Source organism: Somniosus microcephalus, chromosome 11 (genome assembly GCF_052327205.1).
Source record: "Somniosus microcephalus isolate GS21.2 chromosome 11, FLI_Smic_1.0, whole genome shotgun sequence".
NCBI lineage: Eukaryota > Metazoa > Chordata > Chondrichthyes > Squaliformes > Somniosidae > Somniosus > Somniosus microcephalus.
Window position 1 is genome coordinate 53,325,876 of NC_140997.1, and position 19,581 is coordinate 53,345,456.

Genomic DNA, 19,581 nt, shown 5'->3' on the forward strand with positions numbered 1-19,581 from the left:
AACTTCAGCTGCCATCTATTCCAGCAACATCGGTGCCCTTGAAAAAATCTCACCTTGGTCCTCTGAATCCCTCCACGATCAGCCCCAACATCACCAATAACAATACCAAACTTCTCCGCAATCACCTGATGCTGCACAGGACACAGGGCATCAGCACCCGACAACATTGCTGCCTGGGAGGCCAGCGATGGCATCACCATGGCTAGATTTACTTCATTTGATGCTGTACACCCTGGCTGCCACATGATGCGCCAGGTTGACACCACCCCACAGCAGCACCATAAAGCATCCATCCCTACAATGTCCAAGCCAATCCTTTCACACTCATCACAAATTGGGCGGCGGGGGGGGGGGGGGCACAGATCTGTCCAATAAGGTAAAGTGTTGAAAATAAAGATTTCAATATTTGACAACACATTAACAGAAACTTCACATGAACATTGGCTAAACCACCCAGGTGCCTACCCTTGTGTTTAGTTTGTATGCTTGCAGTAGGTTGAGGGCGAGTGCGAGGGGTGGCTAGTGAGATGGGGAAGTGATAATGTAGAGAGGGAAAGGTGGAGGTGCAAGGTAAGTTGGTGTGAGTAAAGATATGCAGGAATAGGGTAGGGGAGGCAGAGTGATGTGGATGTGATGAGTGGTGTAAAGTCTGTGGGTTGTGCAGTAAATAAATACACAGACTTTTGAAGTACAAACAAACAGGTCTTTACTATTCAGAGGTCAGGGCGAATCTGCCCTAGTTATCCTGTAACATCACTTATATACTGGTGTGGTCACTGTCGGTATTACCGTATACAGAAGCCAATCAAATAGTGCCACACCTAAAGTAGTTCTCTTAAAGGTGAACGGTTACACTCAATCGTTCCCTTAAAGGTAGACGGGTACATACACTACAATCCTCCCTTTTTAGCTTATTACTTACAGGGTCCCTGTTAAACATACATATCTTCAACTTCACATAACAATTTACAGATATACTCTCGGTGGAGAACAAACAATTTACAGAGATAATTCCGGTGGAGTCAACGTCATATAAAACAGTTTACAGATATACTTTCGGTGGGAACAGTTCACAGGTTCAGTCTCTGCGGAAACAGTTCATAGATTCAGTCTCTGATCTTGACTCATTCCGAACAGCATCTCTTTGGTGTAGCCGGTTCACATGGCTAGCGTGACTCCTCCATAGCCTTTTTCTTAACGTAACAGCTTGACCTTCCGTCCTGTTGAACCAGCAGTGCGGACTTTTACAACCAACTGGCTGTCTTGATAATTTTCGGGTTTCCAACTAATTTAGCTCCTTTCATGGTGTCCCGCCTGAGATGATAGTATTTTAGACAGTTATTATCTCCTGCTTCTTCTTTTCCTTTTCTGCCTTTTTGAAACTCTCGGAGCTCCTTTCTCTGCGGCCATCTGTAGCGCCACCAACTCTCTATGTTCATTAGACCTTAAGTGCTTCATGCGGATTTCTGTACTTTGGGAGTTTTCATCACAAACTGGGCAGACCAGATCCTCGTAATATTCAGTGTCACTCAATAGGTCATGATAGTATTCGGGGTCGTCCTGAGTTAGGCCAGTGAGGGGCCCTTCTACTTCCTTCTTATCCAACTGGACGTTAGCCGACGGTGGTTCCTTCTCTGACCATCTTTCTTGAAAAGACTTCTTCAAGCATTCATATTCATCCCGCTCTTCCTGGGATGTCTGCCATTCCTTCACGCCTGGCCTCATTTGTGAGTTCAATACCTTCCCTTCCATCGGGGATTCCGTTATCAGGCTATTTAATCCTTCTACTGAAGTAGCTGTTTCCGCATTCTTCTGTTCCCCTTGACGTAATTCAGCATACTTTTGACATCCATGTGCAAGCTGTGTTGCCCCCTCAGCTCTCTCCGTGACTTTTGGAAGCTCCGAATTCTTTCCCTTTGAAACCTGAAACTCGTGTTCCCATCTTGGAGTCTTGTCCCTCAGCGTGTATAAGAGTTGGCTGGCCGTTAACTCTTCTACGGGGACACTGTGGATTAGCGCCTTCTCCATTTCATCCACCTTTCCCTCCAATGTTTTCACCTTCCTTTCCTCCGGTCCTTTGGTTTTAAGCGCTCGAAGAAATTGCGCCTTGGTGTTCTCTAACTCCTGATCAGGGGCCATTCCTACAGTCTCTGTGTTCCTCCCATTGGCCTTTCCTTCCACTGCCCGGATTCCTAGTTGAATATGTTCAAGTTGTTGGACCTCTGCCATTGCCGCCTCATATTTGTCTTGGGTTTCCTTCAATAATTTAACGAGTTCTTGGACATCTTGAATTTCACGTTCTGCTATGTCTTCCACCTCTAATTTTCCATCTACGGATGGAATCTCTACCGATGAGTCTGTCTTGGCCTGGAGCTCGTCAAACATTTCCTGCAGCCTTTGTAATTCTCGCTCATGTTCAAACTTTAGTTGTTCATATGCTTTCACTAAAACTAGCTTTTCGGAGGTTGCCGAGTTAACCCCTTCCAGGATTGTAGTCTGGGCCCGTTCATACTGTTCCTTCAACTTGTTACACTCTGCTTGCAACGAGTCGTAGAGATGAACTGGGATAAAATCCTGGCTTCCTGAAGATTCCTCTTCCTTTAGGTCGTTCTGTAAATAGTCTAGTTCCTGAACAGTTTCAGGGAGATGTGATCGGTACTTGGCCACGATGGCTCTATGGTCGCTCTTTTCTCGAGCTAGCTGTCTCTGTTGTCTTTCCAGGTTCTCCCATTCAGTGTCCCAGAACTTTTCCATATTTTTCATCTCTTGTACGAGACGGTCACTCCACTGTTCTAATTGTTGTCGTACTTTGACATAAGTTTGAGTCCGAGCTCGGTGTTCTTCCGTCGTGGATGAATCCTTAGCTTGAACAGGCTCAGAATTCTCTGTCAACCTGGAGTTCTGCTCTGTAACTTTATTCTTCTTGGTGACATAAGTCTTTCTGCATGTCTTTGTTTCCTTCCCCATCGTCGGCAAGTCCCCTTTAGCCTTATCATGCATATTTGAATTGGTCTTATCGTCATCCATCTCAGAATCTGAGCTGATAGCTTGCACCGAATCCTCCTTCATTATGGCTTTTAGGTAGTGCCATTCCATGTCTATTTTCTTAATCCACTCCCGTCCTAGAAGTGGTGGTCCTCCCTCAGGTAATACGTACAAATTCATTCTTGGGTGTTCTTTTCCTCTATCTCTCACCTTGACTCTTATTTTCCCCATGGGGTATACATTATGCCCCGTGTATGTCTGTAATACGAACTTGGTATTTCTCAAAGGTATGTGAGGGAACAGCCGGTGGTAGTCCCTTCGGTTGATGACTGATAGAGCTGATCCAGTGTCCAGCTCCATTCGTACTTGGACTCCAGCTATTTTTAGTACGACCCAAATAGTTTGTAGATCAGTTTCTTTCCCCACATTGTGGATCTTCAGACTACCCAGCTCCTGGTTGTTTGGGTCCGAGTCTGAATTCTGTTCGTCTGAACTCTTTTCAGCCACCTTGTGTACCATGTTGTACTTTTCTTGTGGTGGCTTCCGTTGATTGTTGGTCTTTTTCCCGGACCTGCATACCTTCGCGATGTGACCCAGTTTGCCACATTTCCGACACTCTTGGTTCTTAAACCAGCAGTGATTCTGGTCGTGCGTGGTCTTCCCACAACGGTAGCATTTTGTTGTGCTCGAAGTAATTTGGTCCACCCCGAGTGCCGCCGCCTTTAGCTGCATTTCGGCCGTTCCTTTCGCTGCGGCTTCGTGTGATGCAGCTATGAGGACAGCCCTGTCCAGTGTGAGGTCGTTTTCTTCCAGTAGTCGCTTCTGCGTTCCTTCTTTGGACAATCCGCATACGAACTTGTCCCGCAGTGCCTCTGTCAGATTCCCTCCGAACTGGCAGTATTTCGCTAGCCTACGCAGTTCGACCAAGTACTCCGCATTGCTTTCGTCTTTCCTCTGCGTTCTTGCGTAGAATTTGAATCGCTCAGCCAGCATCAACGGTGTGGGGTTCAAGTGGTCCTTCAGCACAGCCACAATTTCTTCGAAGGTCTGATCCGCTGGTTTAGCTGGTGCTATTAGATGCTTCAAGAGCCCATATGTTTTTGCCCCCATCGAGTTTAGCAATGTTATCGCCTTGTCGTCTTCCTCTATTTTGTTGGCTTCGCAATAGATCTCTATGCGTTCCACGTACGTGGCCCAGTCTTCTATTTCAGAATTAAAATCGTTAATATTCCCTCGCTTAGGCATCTTTCTTTCTTTGAAGCAGCACAGTATTTCTTTAAGTATTATTTATTATCTTTTTTTTTTCTAAAATGGCGGTTTTCCTGCGAAAATGGCGGTTTCCCGCTCTTCCCTTCTCTCTCTCTCTGCCCACTTCAATGGTAGTTAAGATGGCGGTTCTTTTCCCGCGAAAATGGCGGTTTCCGCTCTTCCTTTCTCTCCCCGCCCACTTCAATGGCGGTTTCCCGCCTCTGTCGTCTTCTCCGCCTAATGGCGGCTTTCCGCGTTTCTCCCTGGTGTAAGGGGTATGCTTTCCCCACAGCGGACAGGTTCAGCCGCTGGGCTGGCTCTCGCACAGCTCCCCTTACTCGGCTCTGTCTTTTCCTCCCGCCCGCACGGCTCTACCGGCGCTGGGTACACCCCGTTAACGGAGGACAGTTCAGCCGCTGGACTGGCTCTCGCGCAGTCTCTCTCCCCGTTCTCGGCTCCTGTTCGCTCTCCCACTCCCGCACGTTCGGTTTTGCCAGCTCTGAGTACCCCGTTGGTGGAGAACAGCTCAGCCGCTGGACTGGCTCCTCGCAGTCTCTCACTCCGCACCCGGCTCTCACCCGCACGGTTCCCGTTCGCCTCCCCAGCCCTCTCGCAGACCGGTGTTTCCCTCCCCGGCTGCGGCTGGGTTTCTCCTCCCGCGCCTACTCGCAGGTTCAGCGCTTCGTGGCTGCGGTCGCTGCCCGGATTTTTCCCGCCGATCGCGGTCCGGCTGTCACCAGACGCCGTTGGACCCGACTTTTGGCCGGTACAGCTCCCCCTCGACCGAGGTCGAGTGCTCTGCCCTTCTCCTCCGGATACTTCTACCCCTTCCCCTACTCACAGTCTCTTCGGCCGCCTTGTTTCTTGCTGGTCAGCTCACTCCACACCGTGGTAGCAGGGTAATCAGTGCCTGTTGCTGATGAAGCTTTTGTTGCTAGTCTTCCAGCTTCTGTAAAGTACCACACTTTCTGTTGTTGTAGCCTCGTGTTTTCTTTTGGTAGCACGACAAGGGCGGTTGTCTCTCTTCGACGCTCTTTGTTACTTTGCTATTCTTGCCGCAGGGTACGATTGGACTCGTCGCCACTGTAAAGTCTGTGGGTTGTGCAGTAAATAAATACACAGACTTTTGAAGTACAAACAGGTCTTTACTATTCAGAGGTCAGGGCGAATCTGCCCTAGTTATCCTGTAACATCACTTATATACTGGTGTGGTCACTGTCGGTATTACCGTATACAGAAGCCAATCAAATAGTGCCACACCTAAAGTAGTTCTCTTAAAGGTGAACGGTTACACTCAATCGTTCCCTTAAAGGTAGACGGGTACATACACTACAAGTGGCACAGCAGGATGAGGTTGAGTGTGGCTTGGCAGTAACATTTCACAATCTGCTCAGATCATTGAAAGGCTTGCGCCACTGCAGCCAGGTCCTCCTGACGACATTCCTGCTTCTGCCCTCCTGTGCAATGTGCAACCAGGCTGCGTTGATCTCCTGGGGAGGTGTCTTCTGTCCATTGGAAGGGAAGAGAACCTCCCTGTGTGCTGTGACTCCCTCCATAAGCATATGGAGCAGCTAATGGGAGAGTCTGGGTGCAGCCGTGCACTTTTGTGCAGTGCTCGTCAGTGTTTGCAGCACCTCAATGCTGTAGAATACTGACAGCGCCACTGTCAAGATCCATTTGGACATGGTTCCTTTAAGGAAACTGGCTGATGACACATCATCAAATGACGTCCGCAGACCCGCTTCCTTTTAATTGGCCGGGAATCTCACAAGGCGGGCTTCACAAGCCCAATCAGCGAAAAATCGTTTGGAGAGTGCTGGCTGGGACCGAGACACTGGCCCCGGCAGCCCCGGACCCACCTCGGTCAGTGAAATCGTGGCCAAAGTATTCATTAAGAACCATACCCATGTCGTCTACCTCAACACACAGGTTACCTTTCTGGTCTCTAATAGGCCCTACTCTTTCTTTAGTTATTTATAAAACATCATTAGGTTTTTCTTGATTTTACTTGCCAATATTTTTTCATGCCCTCTCTTTACTCTCCTAATTTCCTTTTTAATTTCACCTCTATACTTTCTACTCCTCTAGGCTTTCTGCAGTAAATCATTGTTTAACCTTGAATATTTCAACTATCTTTGGGGAAAGATGGACATTTGGTTACAAACCAAATTGGTGCTTTTCTATAAAAGGAATTGTGCACATTTAATGATCAATAATTATTTTACACATTAGCTCCAACTTTAGTGAAAAAGTGTGTGAAATGTCTAATTCTATATCTGTGGGGCAACACGTGGAAATGACTGGAACAAATATATCAATGTACTCTTGAAGACTGCTGAAATAAACTATTTTCAACAGTACCAATGAGAAATGTTCTTTGTGAAAGAAAGACAGACGCATTGACCACCATTTTCTCCAAAATTTTCTAGTTTATTGACATGTCCGTGTGCAACAGAAACAACCAACTTCTTGTCCTGCAGCAAATACATACACAAGTCTCAAATAAAACAATATACAATGAAGCACCATCATTCAAAGTAATGTCTATTTCAATTAAAACAAATTGAACTTACTAGTACATCACAATTTACAGAGTTTGAGAATGATTACACAATTTCAAGTAGAGCTAAACTTCATTAACACAAAAATCAGATCCAGCAATTTTCAAGTCCTGAGTTTCTGTAGAACATTTATCATGCCTGTGAGTCACCCATAGTATCAAATATGACTGGAGCACTCCAGAAATGAAATGTCATTTTGTTTAAAAATCTTGCGAAAATGTCAAAAACTCTTTCAAACCATCTGTCCATGACCATGTTCCACAAGCTTACATCATCTTGCATGAAAAAAATCTTTGGCTTCTCTGCCGACATGGTTCTCATCAATCAACTAGATAGTGCCAAATTATGAACCGCAGGTGAATTTTTTTTTTTAAAAACAATCACTTCCCAAATCCTGTAGGTTTACTTTCCTTTTTTAAAAAATAATAAAGTTAGTGTTGTACAGGGATTAAGAATACATGAAATCTCAGCACACACTTTCCATCTTCTGCACTACAAGGAAAGGCACTGCAATTGTATTACTCTTACGACCAGTATCTGTTACAATACTGTATATAGTTATTATTACGAACAACTAAATGACATGTATTGGGGCCAAATCCAAAGACCATGAGCCCGTCCTCATTCCTGGATTCACAATAACATGAGGAGTTGCAAGAGTACATGACTAAGATTAATGGCTTTCTTTTTACTGCTGGACACCAGGCCAAGCTGATCAGTACAAGTCACTACCAAGTTGCAACTGAGGTGGTTAATATAGGTACCTAAAGCAAATTCTTGAATACCAGTCTTTTCCCTTGAATCGCTAATTAACGCGTCACAATTCTAATTTATTATATTCCATTTTTTCTTGTGCTAGATACACATCTTTTCTACTAGCACGACAAGTTCACAATAGTGCCTCAGGAGTCGTGGCCCTGTTCACAGGGCACCAATAGAACGGAACACTACACTATATAAATGTTCCTTGAAAACATTTCACCATTATAGGCAATAAATAGCAAATTAACTTAATGTTTTTTTTCTTTTTAATTGATCCAATGCATAGTGCTCTGAAGAAATCTACACTAACTGAAACATTGGACACCTTTAAAACAGAAAGCTGTAGCAGATTGGTGGCTGCGTCAAACAGAGCTTCACCATTTCTATCCAGCTTATCCTGAAACCAGTATTGGTTTGAATTTACCCCACCACCTCCACAAAAAGAGTGTCAGAGAGTCCACTATGTAGGTCCACCCCACACCATCATGTGCCTATGTTTCAGATAATGCTGTTCTGTCTGTACATATTCCAAGTTGTTACCTGAAGAAAATATAGAAGCTTTAATTAAGCCTGCTGCTGAACACAGGATTATTTTTAATGGATAGAACAGAATACTGAAACAAACCTAAACTCTCGAGCTGCCTTAAATCTCTGGAATGCACTGCATTAAAATTCTGCTCTAATGACCATCATTACCGTGTCAATACTAAAAGTGTTCTTGCATAGGCATTGAGTGGAAGATACTTTTCTATACACTTTGAATCTAAGCATACACCAGACCAACTTGAAGTCCTCCAGCTATCCACTTGGCCCCGGTACTGCTGCCGCTGAAACAAGCCCTTTCCATTTGTCAGTCTCAAAGATACGCAGCAGATTTCAACCAGTCTCCTTGCCCCAAAATAATAGGTGCAAGTAATCTTTAAACAAGAGCAATTGCAGAGTTGGCCATCCAGCCTAGCAGCTCCTAGCGCTTGGCTGTTCCCTCTGATGTTTACTGCAGCACCAGCGCAGTATTAGCTTCATTCAACTGTGCTTTGTGGCAGAGCTCACTGCAATTTACGCTGCATGCTGGAAGTCTCACCATGGATTTTGTTGCTATCTGTATTTGAAGAAAAAAAAATTCAGTAATCATCAATATTAAGGATGGCTTTTTGGGAGGGAAAAAGGGTGAAAAGTGGATTTTGGGCTCATCGAGGTGCTGAAAAACAGAACATTTTTCCACCCAACGTTAGTCCTGAGCAAGCCAAACAAACATAGCTCCTTCCAACTGACCAAAAATATCCTGAGCTAAATTTCAGAAGCATATCCACTCCTATAAAGTGGGGCATTTAATATTTCTTACACCAGTCATCCTTCCTTGAACCCCAATCGGCAGTTACATGCTGTGGATTGTTGTCCAGTTGGAACAAGTCTGAGAGTACCTATGCTAATCACACAGGACCTTACAGCCAGCAGAGAAGGGAAGCGTTCATTCCTTCATTCTTTGATAGATTTAAATGCTGGTTTGAGAGGTGCAAGGACGGTTTATATTCAAGGAAAGCTTCATTCAAACTGAACTAAATTTCAAGGTTCTATTATTCCTGTCAGTTGACACTGCACAAAAACAAATTATCTTGAGCAAGTCAATATTGGTGCTTACTTCTAAATGTAAATAGAGACAAAGAATTAACAGACAGATTTTCTTCCAGGGACTAATTTAAAAGTATTAATTTTTGTTAAAGCTAATCAATCACACCTCCAGTCCAATTCACATCACACCTTCTACATCAGCTGCACTAACAGATGCAATAGTGAACCTATTTTTCCTCCTTTAATTCCTAATTTTTCCTGCTATGTTTTTTCTTCCTTTCTCCTCTCCTGAAGCCACGGTCACCTTGCTGGAGGTACAGTGCCACAGGCAGCAGTTGCCCTGCAGTTCTTCGGCTAAGTGTCATTATTCACATGTGAGGAGGCTATTCGATCATGGAGGGCCATCATAACGGACCCCAGTCCTATCTTCACCCAACATCTACAACCCATCTCCCTCCAGTAGGATAGACTGGATAGGGATCAGAAGCGAGCATGCTGGTCAATTTTCCCTTCCCTCGCCCAGGTTTGTAGCAACCCTACCTGCATTCCAGCCGAGAATCAGCACATCTCTTGCTCCCCGTGAATAATGAAACGGGTTTGGACTGGAAGCGAGAATGTGAAGCTGTAGTCGACTCACATCAAAAATGATGAACCAGACAGGGTAGCAGGAGTATTGTTCTGCTTTAAATTTTAACACAACCCTCCCTTCCTCTCCACCACCACCCCAAAATAATGTAGGCAGTTTGCGATGGTATGGAGCACTAACCATTGCACTGCAACATTATCAAATAAAGAATACTACAACTTCTAAATTTCCTTGTGTCTTTCTTGAATATTTTTTATTTGAAGACGGATTGCTGGAGAATATGTAACCCAACAGTGCGAGGGAGATGCATTAACACGTATAGTGGGAATAACAAGCTTAATGGGCTCTTAATTATGTTGAATTAACTTCTCAGATTTGGGATCAGTAACGCCCATTATCAGTGTTGGGGGTACAAATTTAATATTGTAATTTTAATGCGAGCATTAGCAAAATAAGCAATACAGCTCCTTTTTGGAAGCTGACTGCCACTCATAACTAATGGAATATAATTTAAAGAGCAAGACAACAAACCATTTTAGATAGTATAAAACAAACATCTCAAAGCTATAATTACAATCTCTCAATAGTCAGACTTTGCCTCTTAAAATTCTCTGCACATTGACACATAGGGCTGGATTTTCATTGAGGCGGCGGGTAGAGGCAGGACTACAACTTTTGGGGTTGTAGTCCCGCCTCCATAGAGTTCTAGCCAACCCACGCGATTTTGACTTGATTGACCTTGTTGAGCTCGCCCAGCGGGCTCAGCAGGCCAATTAAGGGCCACCCAGCAACAGGTGATGTCACAGATTGATATTTCATCTGTCAAGACCTTTTGACAGATGAAATATCAGCGTTTCACAGCTGTTTGAAGCTGTTAAACACTGACAATCTGTACTCCAGGTTAATTCCTTCCTCTCAGGCTGATTTAGAGATCTACCCGGAACAGAAAGCTGAATGCTGCAATTTTTGACAGCTCGCAGCCATTCTGCTTTCTGTGCCGGTGAGATGAGAGACTCCCAAGACCTGAAGGAAGGAAGGCTGTAAAGGTAAGTAAAGGTATGTAAAACTTCTTTAAACACACCAAACACACTTACCTTTGCACTCATGCACCCATCACTCACCTGAACACTGGACATCTCGACCCCTCCAAGCCCTTCATTCTGACGGTCCGCCTCCTCTAACTTGGCGTGGTTTGGAGCCGTCGGGAATCCCACACTTCAACATTAAAAATAGGGATTAGGCTAAAAACTGCCTGTTAACTACCTGTTAGCAGGCAGTTAATTGGCACTAATCCCCTTCCCGCCTCGGGGAGGCGGATCCCAGTGCGGGTCGGGTACCCGCCTCCTTTGAAACTGGCATGGAGGCGGGATGGGTTCGTGCCCCCCGATTTCGGGATTTTAACCCCCCACACGTCTCCAATCCCGCCTCCACGGCCCAATGAAAATCCTGCCCATAACCTCCAAAGTCAGACTGTTTGTCACTTTTTCTTTTTAAATGTTTGTAAAATAATACAAAGAAATGTAATATGTTACTTTTTGTACACAAACTGAGTGTCACTAAAATTAAAGTGAAACTTGATATCACATTTAGCTATCTGCGATCCTGGTAGGATACACACAGTGGGAAGACACACAAGTCACATGCTGTATTACCTTGGAGAGACTGCTGTATGTGGGTGGGCAAAACTGCATGTGGAAGCTGCACTGCATGGTGAGGGGTTGTGTGTAAGCCAGCAAAAATACCTAGAGGAAGGAGAGAAAAAGAGCCGATCGGTGAGAGTGGACAGCCACAGCTTTGAACACGACAGCATGCAGTTTAAATGATTAGTTATTTCAGCACAGCCATCTGCATTAATAAGCCCAATCACTGGCTTAAAAGATGTGAAAGTGGTTTGATGCCATCGACATTGCACAGCATATCAGTGACTGTTCAATGTCAAAGGTGCAGCTGAGAAACAGTTCAAAATGAGACCAAGACTGCGGGAAGCATTAAAGGACAATCAACCGAACAAAACATATAATAAAGATGTTATTTTAAAACTATTTTCCCATTGTTCTCCACTGCATTTCCACATGAAGTGCTTAAATCAGTGAATTGATCATGGAGTTTCACTACTGTACATGTTGGACAATATATAAAGAAATACAATTTCAGCTTTTTACTCCCCCATGCACATCAAACACCTTGATAAAAAGATTTTTTTCCCCAGACTCTAACTCCTAGTCACTTTTGCTATCAGGTGCCACTATTGTACATATTAACAAATTACAAAATGTACAAGATGATGACTAAGCTTACTCACACAATAGCATTTTCTATGTTTAATATTTTTCATCGGAAACCTGTCCCTCTCTGAGGAGCTTTGGATTTAAGTTCATAGGGATTCTCTGAGCAATCACCATCAGCTAAAGAGACAAGTTGGCAGACTACAATTCCCAGCATCCACTGCCTATAACTACCAGAATTTGTTTTCTATGATTGACAGCAAGACTAGCCAGTCATAGAGCATGGCAGCACTTGCGGTTTGTAAACCCCAACCCTTCCTTTAGGTCTGCCAGGGAAGTACATTTTGGAAGTGTTTATAGTATGCATAAAATCATCAAAAAAAACACAAGAACTTTGGAATCTTATCTCAAGTAATGCACAGGAACTTGATGCAACTTAATGTATTAAAGCCGGTTTATTTTGTAAATATAAATAATGTTGCATGCGCCATAAGTGAAACTGTGCGTAGAAATGTTGGTATTTTTGAATCATTTTTATATACTTTAAATGGTTACAAGAAAATATCTCATTTGTTTTAATGAGAATTTTAAAACAGCAGAAATAATGGTAAATATTGAAAGGATTGTACTATTATTCACATTTGGAGGGAGGTTTTAAATGGAAGTCATTAATTTAAACACATCTATGTAAGGAAAACCTTTCAGCAACACTAAATGTTATGCCACTAAGCTTCTTAAATTGGTAAAGATATAATTTAATTTAATCTTTTCAATTATATATTTCTTGCTCCTTACTATAACTCACGCTGCCTATTTAATACTGTAGCTAAGGGCAGTTTATGTAAGGAATTATAATTTAATTTGCATATTTTTATTCATATCATTTACACCCCTAACAATGACAGAAAATAAAGGGAACAGCAAGACAAAATATTAATGCTTAAAGCTATGTTTAGAAACAAAATGGTTAAAAAGAGCTACAACCTGCTTCGTGTATTTTATTTTACCCAAGAGGTCATATAAATACAGTTTATATCATATCTGTGACTTTTGCTTATTTGATAGTGTAGCTGGCAGTGATCAGTTGGGCAGGAAGGAACCACCTCTGTGGCTGAATAAAAGTAGTTGTTTTAATCATTCCTGGCTAACTCCTGTGTCTACTTTTGAGACAGAGATAGAGTCATGCTTCCAACGTTGCCATTTTGGCAAGTGTCCACCAGAATGGCCGCAAGCACAGCCAGGACACAGATACACTAGGTCCAGCTATGGGACAAAGTTTTCTGTATGGTCTTGGAGGGGTAGAGGTTAAGTCTGTCCCAACAGAACACGGATGTAAGGTGGGGGGCGGGGGCACGTGGGAACACCCCCTAAATCAGCAGTTGCCATACCTTGGCCCTCGGTCAAATTGCAGCAGAGTCATTGTAGGAACAGCTGGCTTGAACCCTCAAAGATGAGGGATGGAATTTAGTTTTAAAAATGTTATGTGACACCTGACCCAGGGGGAAGCCTCTTTCTCTTTCTGGGTTGGGAGGGGCCAGGTCCCCTTCCCAAAGCCAGCAAATTTCGCCCAGATTTTCCAGGCATTCTAGCATGGGAGCACCTCAAATGCAACTCCAACTTGCTAAAGGCCCACTACCCATGGCCTCTCCCCTGACCTCGTGAACTTTGGCACATCACTTATGCCAGGATGTGCCTCCACCGTCATGGATTTTCAGATTCAAGAACTCTTCAGGAACACAAAATACTAGAACCAGGATATCGACATTCTCTTAACTGATTTCTGTATAAATTCACTCAGTGGTTGCTTAATAGTAGAAGCCTCTTAATTGACCTCTACATGGCCCAAAGTTTATTTAACAGCAATGAGACTCAGTAACCAGACTCAGTAACCTTAAAGGAACATTCACGAATAATATTGTATTTTACATGGTATAACGTTCCTGTCCTTAAAACAGCACATTCTCTGACTTACTGTAAGCAATGTCATGTCAGGTTTGCTCGCAATACATTAAAATTGTACATCAGAATTGTGGTAAACCACTGTTTGTATTCCACTGTGTACATGCCTGGACATGCCTCGGCTGACTCCTCCCACAAGTCCTAGTATAAAGGTGACTGCTCCCCAGCCCTTTGTATTTCTGGACCGGTCGACCACTCGAGGCAGACCTTTATTCTTTTGTTAATAAAAGCCTTTAGTTACTCTCTTAACTTTCAGTCTTTTATGAGTAATTGATAGCGCATCAAGAATGCCTTAACATCACCCTTCAAAGTGTGACACTTTGTTGCAGATACAAAACAATCTTTTCTAAAAATAGGAAGCCAGTCATTTTGTGATGGGGTCTTCTGACCTGGTGCCAAAACCTACAAGCTACGATTTCCCTCGGATTGACCTCAGCAATTTACAAGCAGCTGGTTGCCTAGTTTTGCCTACAAGAATGACTTTAATAGTGGACTTATAGGGATAGCCCAGGCTAGCGGCTAAACAACACAGCCATACATTAACGACATTACGAGAGATCCGTTTGGTTTTTAATATATAAACTTTGAAAAAAAAATTCTATCAGAATTCTAAATCACTTAAGAAATTACTGATGATGAAATACCCCGTTTAAAGTGGTTCTATTCATGGGTCCGAGATTTTCGATCAAAGTTGATATATGGTATTTTCTTGGTCAGATGCATAACAAAATTAACTAAGCTGTAGAGGAGTCTAACTGTTCAATACTTATTGTCAGTTATTGGCAATGAAGAAATGGCAGTCATTGGTAGCAACGATCCTGAAAGACAGGAGTCTGGTGGTATTAGTTGAAACCAATCAACTGGCTCAAACCAGTTCCATTACTTTCAGTAGAAGACTAAACACTCCTTTCTAGAAGGCCACAATAAGAAATTTAATCAAATTTGAGACAGTTATTGCTAACTATTTTATTTGAATATTGAAAATGTGTTTAGCTCTAAAAGTAATGGCTCCAATCCAAGTTTTACACGTGAAATGTGCAATCAAGTATATTATCTATAATGCTGAAAAGATATTTTAGTGTGTCTGGTAGAGCAAATACTTTTGGAATTGGGTGGAAAGATCGATTTGCAATATCTTTGCTTACATGAATGTCCAAATCTGAGTATTTCTGTGTATTAGTTATATCACAATGGGCCGGATATTCCGATCCCTACGGGTGGGTACGCGCTGTGTACACACCCATAGGGACATCGGAAATGCCGTTTTTAGACATGCACAGTGCATGCGCTGAAAACCGGCATATCCAATCTGTCAAGAATGCTCTCGACAGATCCTCCTCCGCCTGCCCTGGGGAAGGGCCTCTGCGGGCGGATAGTTCCGCTTTCTGGAGACCCTCCGCCCACAGAAAACCCTTAGAATTCTTAAGCCTGCTTTTACCAGGCGTAAGGCCTGTTTTTACCAGGATAAGAGTTGAAAAAAAGTTTAAATTTTTCCCCCCCCACTCATTTATCATTTAAAAATACTTTTATAAAAGTTTATTTTTAGCCCTGTAAAAAACTTCAATTATTTTTTCAAATAATTACATTTTTATTTAAAATATTTAATTTATTGTAATTTCAACTAATTTTAAAAATGTGATTTAAAAAAATTATTTAATGTTTTAAAGTGTTTTTGGGGTGATCTCCATTCATATATTTGACAGGTCTATCTGTCAAGTGTATAAAGGGAAGATCCCCTTCTTTGATTGGCTCCCCATGGCCCACATGATCCCAGGGACGCTTGTGAACCATATGCGCCCCTGGGATACGTAGGCCCTGCGCACTTGGAGTTGGAGAGGCCCAGCATCGGATCTATACGCGCCTCGGGAGCCCTCAGGTAAGTGCATAGATTTTTTCCAGATTGGAGGCCTACGCATGCGGGAAGCCTCTGATCGGAAAATACGACCCATTACGTCCAACTACTGTAACATCTCTAACAAGGTATCTTCAATAGAAAATACTACAACTACAAAGAATTTTGTCTAACATTCCTTTGCCACTGAGTATGGCATGTAATAGTGACGACTGATAACATCTTTGGGGAGAAGTGGCTGGGAGTTACTGATTCTAGCAGTTTGCAGGAGATGAAGCAACAATGATACCATCACTAAAGCACACTTGATTTTAACATCAAACCTCTGGGTTCAACTAAGTCAATTTATTCAATTAGGTCATCAGCACTTACCTTCAATACTATAATATTCACCAAACTTTAAAAATAATAATTTTTATTACTTCTTGACATGCTCACTAAATTTCGAAGTGAACAATACTTCTGTGCTCTCACTTTCGTAAATGCTGCCAAAGAATTGTGTTGTATTCGATTTCAAACAACCAGGTGGACTCCCGATTCACCCTCCAAAATTTCCAGAATGTACGACTTACTATGTGCAAGGCCATGGTGGAATGTCCCTGGGGCAGGTCCCGTGACTATTGCATCTGTTGATACAGCCGATTTTGGTGTAGAGTCTGAGCCTAATGTTAAAACCGTAGGGAATGTAAAGTGCATAGTAGGAACAATGCCTGGCATCATCCCGAGTGAGGCTTGGCTCAGGGTCGCTGAAGTTATTTTCTGGTTTGTTGTATTAAAGGAAGGTGATAGAAGACTCAAAGATGGAGAGCTGGCAAGTAACGCTGCTCCCGTGGTAGCCTGTAGAGACTAAGACATAAAATATCAACATAAATGCCCATTTTAAGTCAGTATTTAAAATCTTAATTCACTTAAAGCTGCATTTTAACCTGAATTACATACTATTTATTTTCGTAGTTTGAAAACACCTGCAATACAAGCATACTTTATTTTGCATAATTGCTGAGACAGTGAAATAAATTTTAATACTTCTGATTAAGCAATGTAGAGAACAAATTATTAAACAATTAGCAGGTCTATATTTTAAGTAGTTCAATAAGTGCTATTTCCTTTCATTAGTGAAAAAGTTTTAGGAGTGTTGCCATTTTGCATATTAGTTCATCTCAGACAGCACAGGTCCACATTTGAGCTGCAGACCTGCATCATGTCTCGTCAACTCCAGAATGAGTTTAGATTAAGCACTTGCAATTGCTGGATCCAAATTTATGCCAGAATGTATTTGTTAATTCAGATTGGGATTTAATTCCTTCAATCAAAATAATTCTGGTTGGTTTTCTATAGGATGACGATAGATGCCTAGCAACGACCTGGGATCAAGGGATATGAGGATAGGGTGGGAAAGTGGAGTTGAGGTTGAAGATCAGCCATGATCTTATTAAATTGCAGAGCAGGCTCGAGGAGCCTATGGCTTACTCCTGCTCCCATTATGTTCTTATAAGTATTCAACAGTGTGCACAACAAGGAGCAAGTATCCTGTTCCTGAAGGCACCATGTTATACAGTGCCTCAGCCACAGAAGGGCAATCTTTCTTTAAATACATTTCCCACAGGTCTGATAGCAAGGCAATCTGTCAGAGTTTGGTGGGCATTGCTCTTATTTTTTTTTTGCAGAATCAGATAGGATGAGGTTTTCACCTATTTTGTCGTTGATGCTTAAATTTAATGAAACTTTCTCACAGTACCATGAATTTAAGTCAAAAAGGTGTTCCACCGTCATCTATGGGGGTCAGTGCAGGGTGAGGAAAGACTGCCCAGCTGAGTTAATTCAACAGTGTTGCTGTGGACCAGACAAGAGAAATGAAGCTTTTTTAAGTAGGGAAAAAGGGCCGAGTAGGAGAGCTGAACTTGAGGAACCTGAAGTATTACAAACAGGATTTCCAAAGGTTCCAATCTCCCCCAAAGCCAATCACATGGTCTTCAGTTTAAATCTCTCGTTGGCAAGTTGTGAAGTTGAGTTCAGTAAATCAGGTAATTTGTAGGCTAGAGCTAGGACAACAAGACCATGAAAGCTGATTGTTTGTTGTACAACCCCAACTAGGTCACTAATATCCTTCAGGGAAGAAACCCGGTTACCCCTTCACGCAAGTCTGATCCACACTATAATTGAATGCTCTCTGAAGTGGTCTTACAAGCCCCTCAGTTGTACAAACAATTGCTATTCAAGATGAAAGTCCAACACCACCTTCTCAGGGCAACTAGAGATGGCCAATAAATGTGACCGTGCCAGTGTTGTCCACAACTAGAGATGGCCAATAAATGTGACCTTGCCAGTGTTGTCCACAACTAGAGATGGCCAATAAATGTGACCGTGCCAGTGTTGTCCACAACTAGAGATGGCCAATAAATGTGACCGTGCCAGCGTTGTCCACAACTAGAGATGGCCAATAAATGTGACCTTGCCAGTGTTGTCCACAACTAGAGATGGCCAATAAATGTGACCGTGCCAGCGTTGTCCACAACTAGAGATGGCCAATAAATGTGACCGTGCCAGTGTTGTCCACAACTAGAGATGGCCAATAAATGTGACCGTGCCAGTGTTGTCCACAACTAGAGATGGCCAATAAATGTGACCCTGCCAGTGTTGTCCACAACTAGAGATGGCCAATAAATGTGACTGTGCCAGCGTTGTCCACAACTAGAGATGGCCAATAAATGTGACCTTGCCAGTGTTGTCCACAACTAGAGATGGCCAATAAATGTGACCGTGCCAGCGTTGTCCACATCATGAAAAAAAAGGTTTAAAAAAAGTATCTGAAAATCAGCTCACCAAAGCACAGTATTTTAGACCAAACCTCCATCTTGCCACAGTAACCCATTATCAATGCACACAACTCAGGGAATACCCTGTCTGAAGGGTTGAGACCAGCATTAGTAAAAGAAAACAGAATGGAACTTGGCAGGGGAATCCCTTGCAACAATGTCCTTGGTGTCTTTGCATTTGTCTCAACACAAAAACTGGCTGGTGTGACAGCTTAGATTACAGTTTAGTATTCCCTTAAAAAGAAAGATTTTCTAGCAAAAACTTTGCTGTTAACCAACATTTTTTGCATCTTTTTTAGGTTAATTAGATTACATGATTCAACATTTTGAAAGGCACAGCTAACTTTACTTGTATGTGACAAAAATCCTAAATATGCATCTCCAACTCATTCAGGTAGATCAATAACAACTTGCATTTATATAGCGCCTTTAACATAGTAAAACTCCCCAAGGCGCTTCACAGGAGCGAATTATCGAACAAAATTTGACACCGAGCCACATAAGGATATGTTAGGGCAGATGACCAAAAGCTTGGTCAAAGGGGTACGGATTAAAGGATGAGAAAGGTGGAGAGGTTTAGGGAAGGAATTCCAGAGTTTAGGCCCTTGGCAGCTGAAGGCACGGCCACCAATGGTGGAGCGATTAAAATCGGGGACACGCAAGAGGCCAGAATTGAAGGAGCGCAGAGATCTCAGAGAGTTGTAAGGCTGGAGGAGGTGACAGATATAGGGAGGGGCGAGGCCATGGACAGATTTGAAAACAAGGGTAAGAATTTTAAAATCGAATTGAAACACTAAAACCAAAGTCCATGCCACAAAGTACCAAGAGTATTTTTCTTTGCATTGAGTCAAAATATCATGTTTTGAGATGAATGCATCAGTGTATACATATAGCGAGAACTGAGTGAAGTGATTCAAAATGGTTCTCTCAATTCAGCTTGATAATAATTAAATGTCTGGAACCATTAGTCCATTAGCATTAAATGACAAAAATGTACAAAATATTAGCAAATAGAAGC

The 19,581-nt window shown here is 42.7% G+C and overlaps 1 protein-coding gene across 5 annotated transcripts in view; it reads right to left on the minus strand.

The window, feature by feature from the left end:
• Positions 1–6,638: 6,638 nt before the first annotated feature.
• Positions 6,639–19,581, minus strand: part of LOC147110566 (ubinuclein-1-like) — an 88,509-nt gene continuing 75,566 nt past the window's right edge. For 3 of the 5 annotated variants that reach the window (XM_086000652.1, XM_086000651.1, XM_086000653.1), the window contains 3 exons: positions 16,320–16,593; positions 11,364–11,453; positions 6,639–8,655 (listed from right to left, as the gene is read on the minus strand). In XM_086000652.1, coding sequence (XP_085856778.1) covers positions 8,603–8,655; positions 11,364–11,453; positions 16,320–16,593 — 417 coding nt within the window. In that variant the 3' untranslated portion in view covers positions 6,639–8,602. The remainder of the gene's footprint in view (positions 8,656–11,363; positions 11,454–16,319; positions 16,594–19,581) is intronic. The other 2 variants (XM_086000654.1, XM_086000655.1) reach the window with 2 other exon arrangements.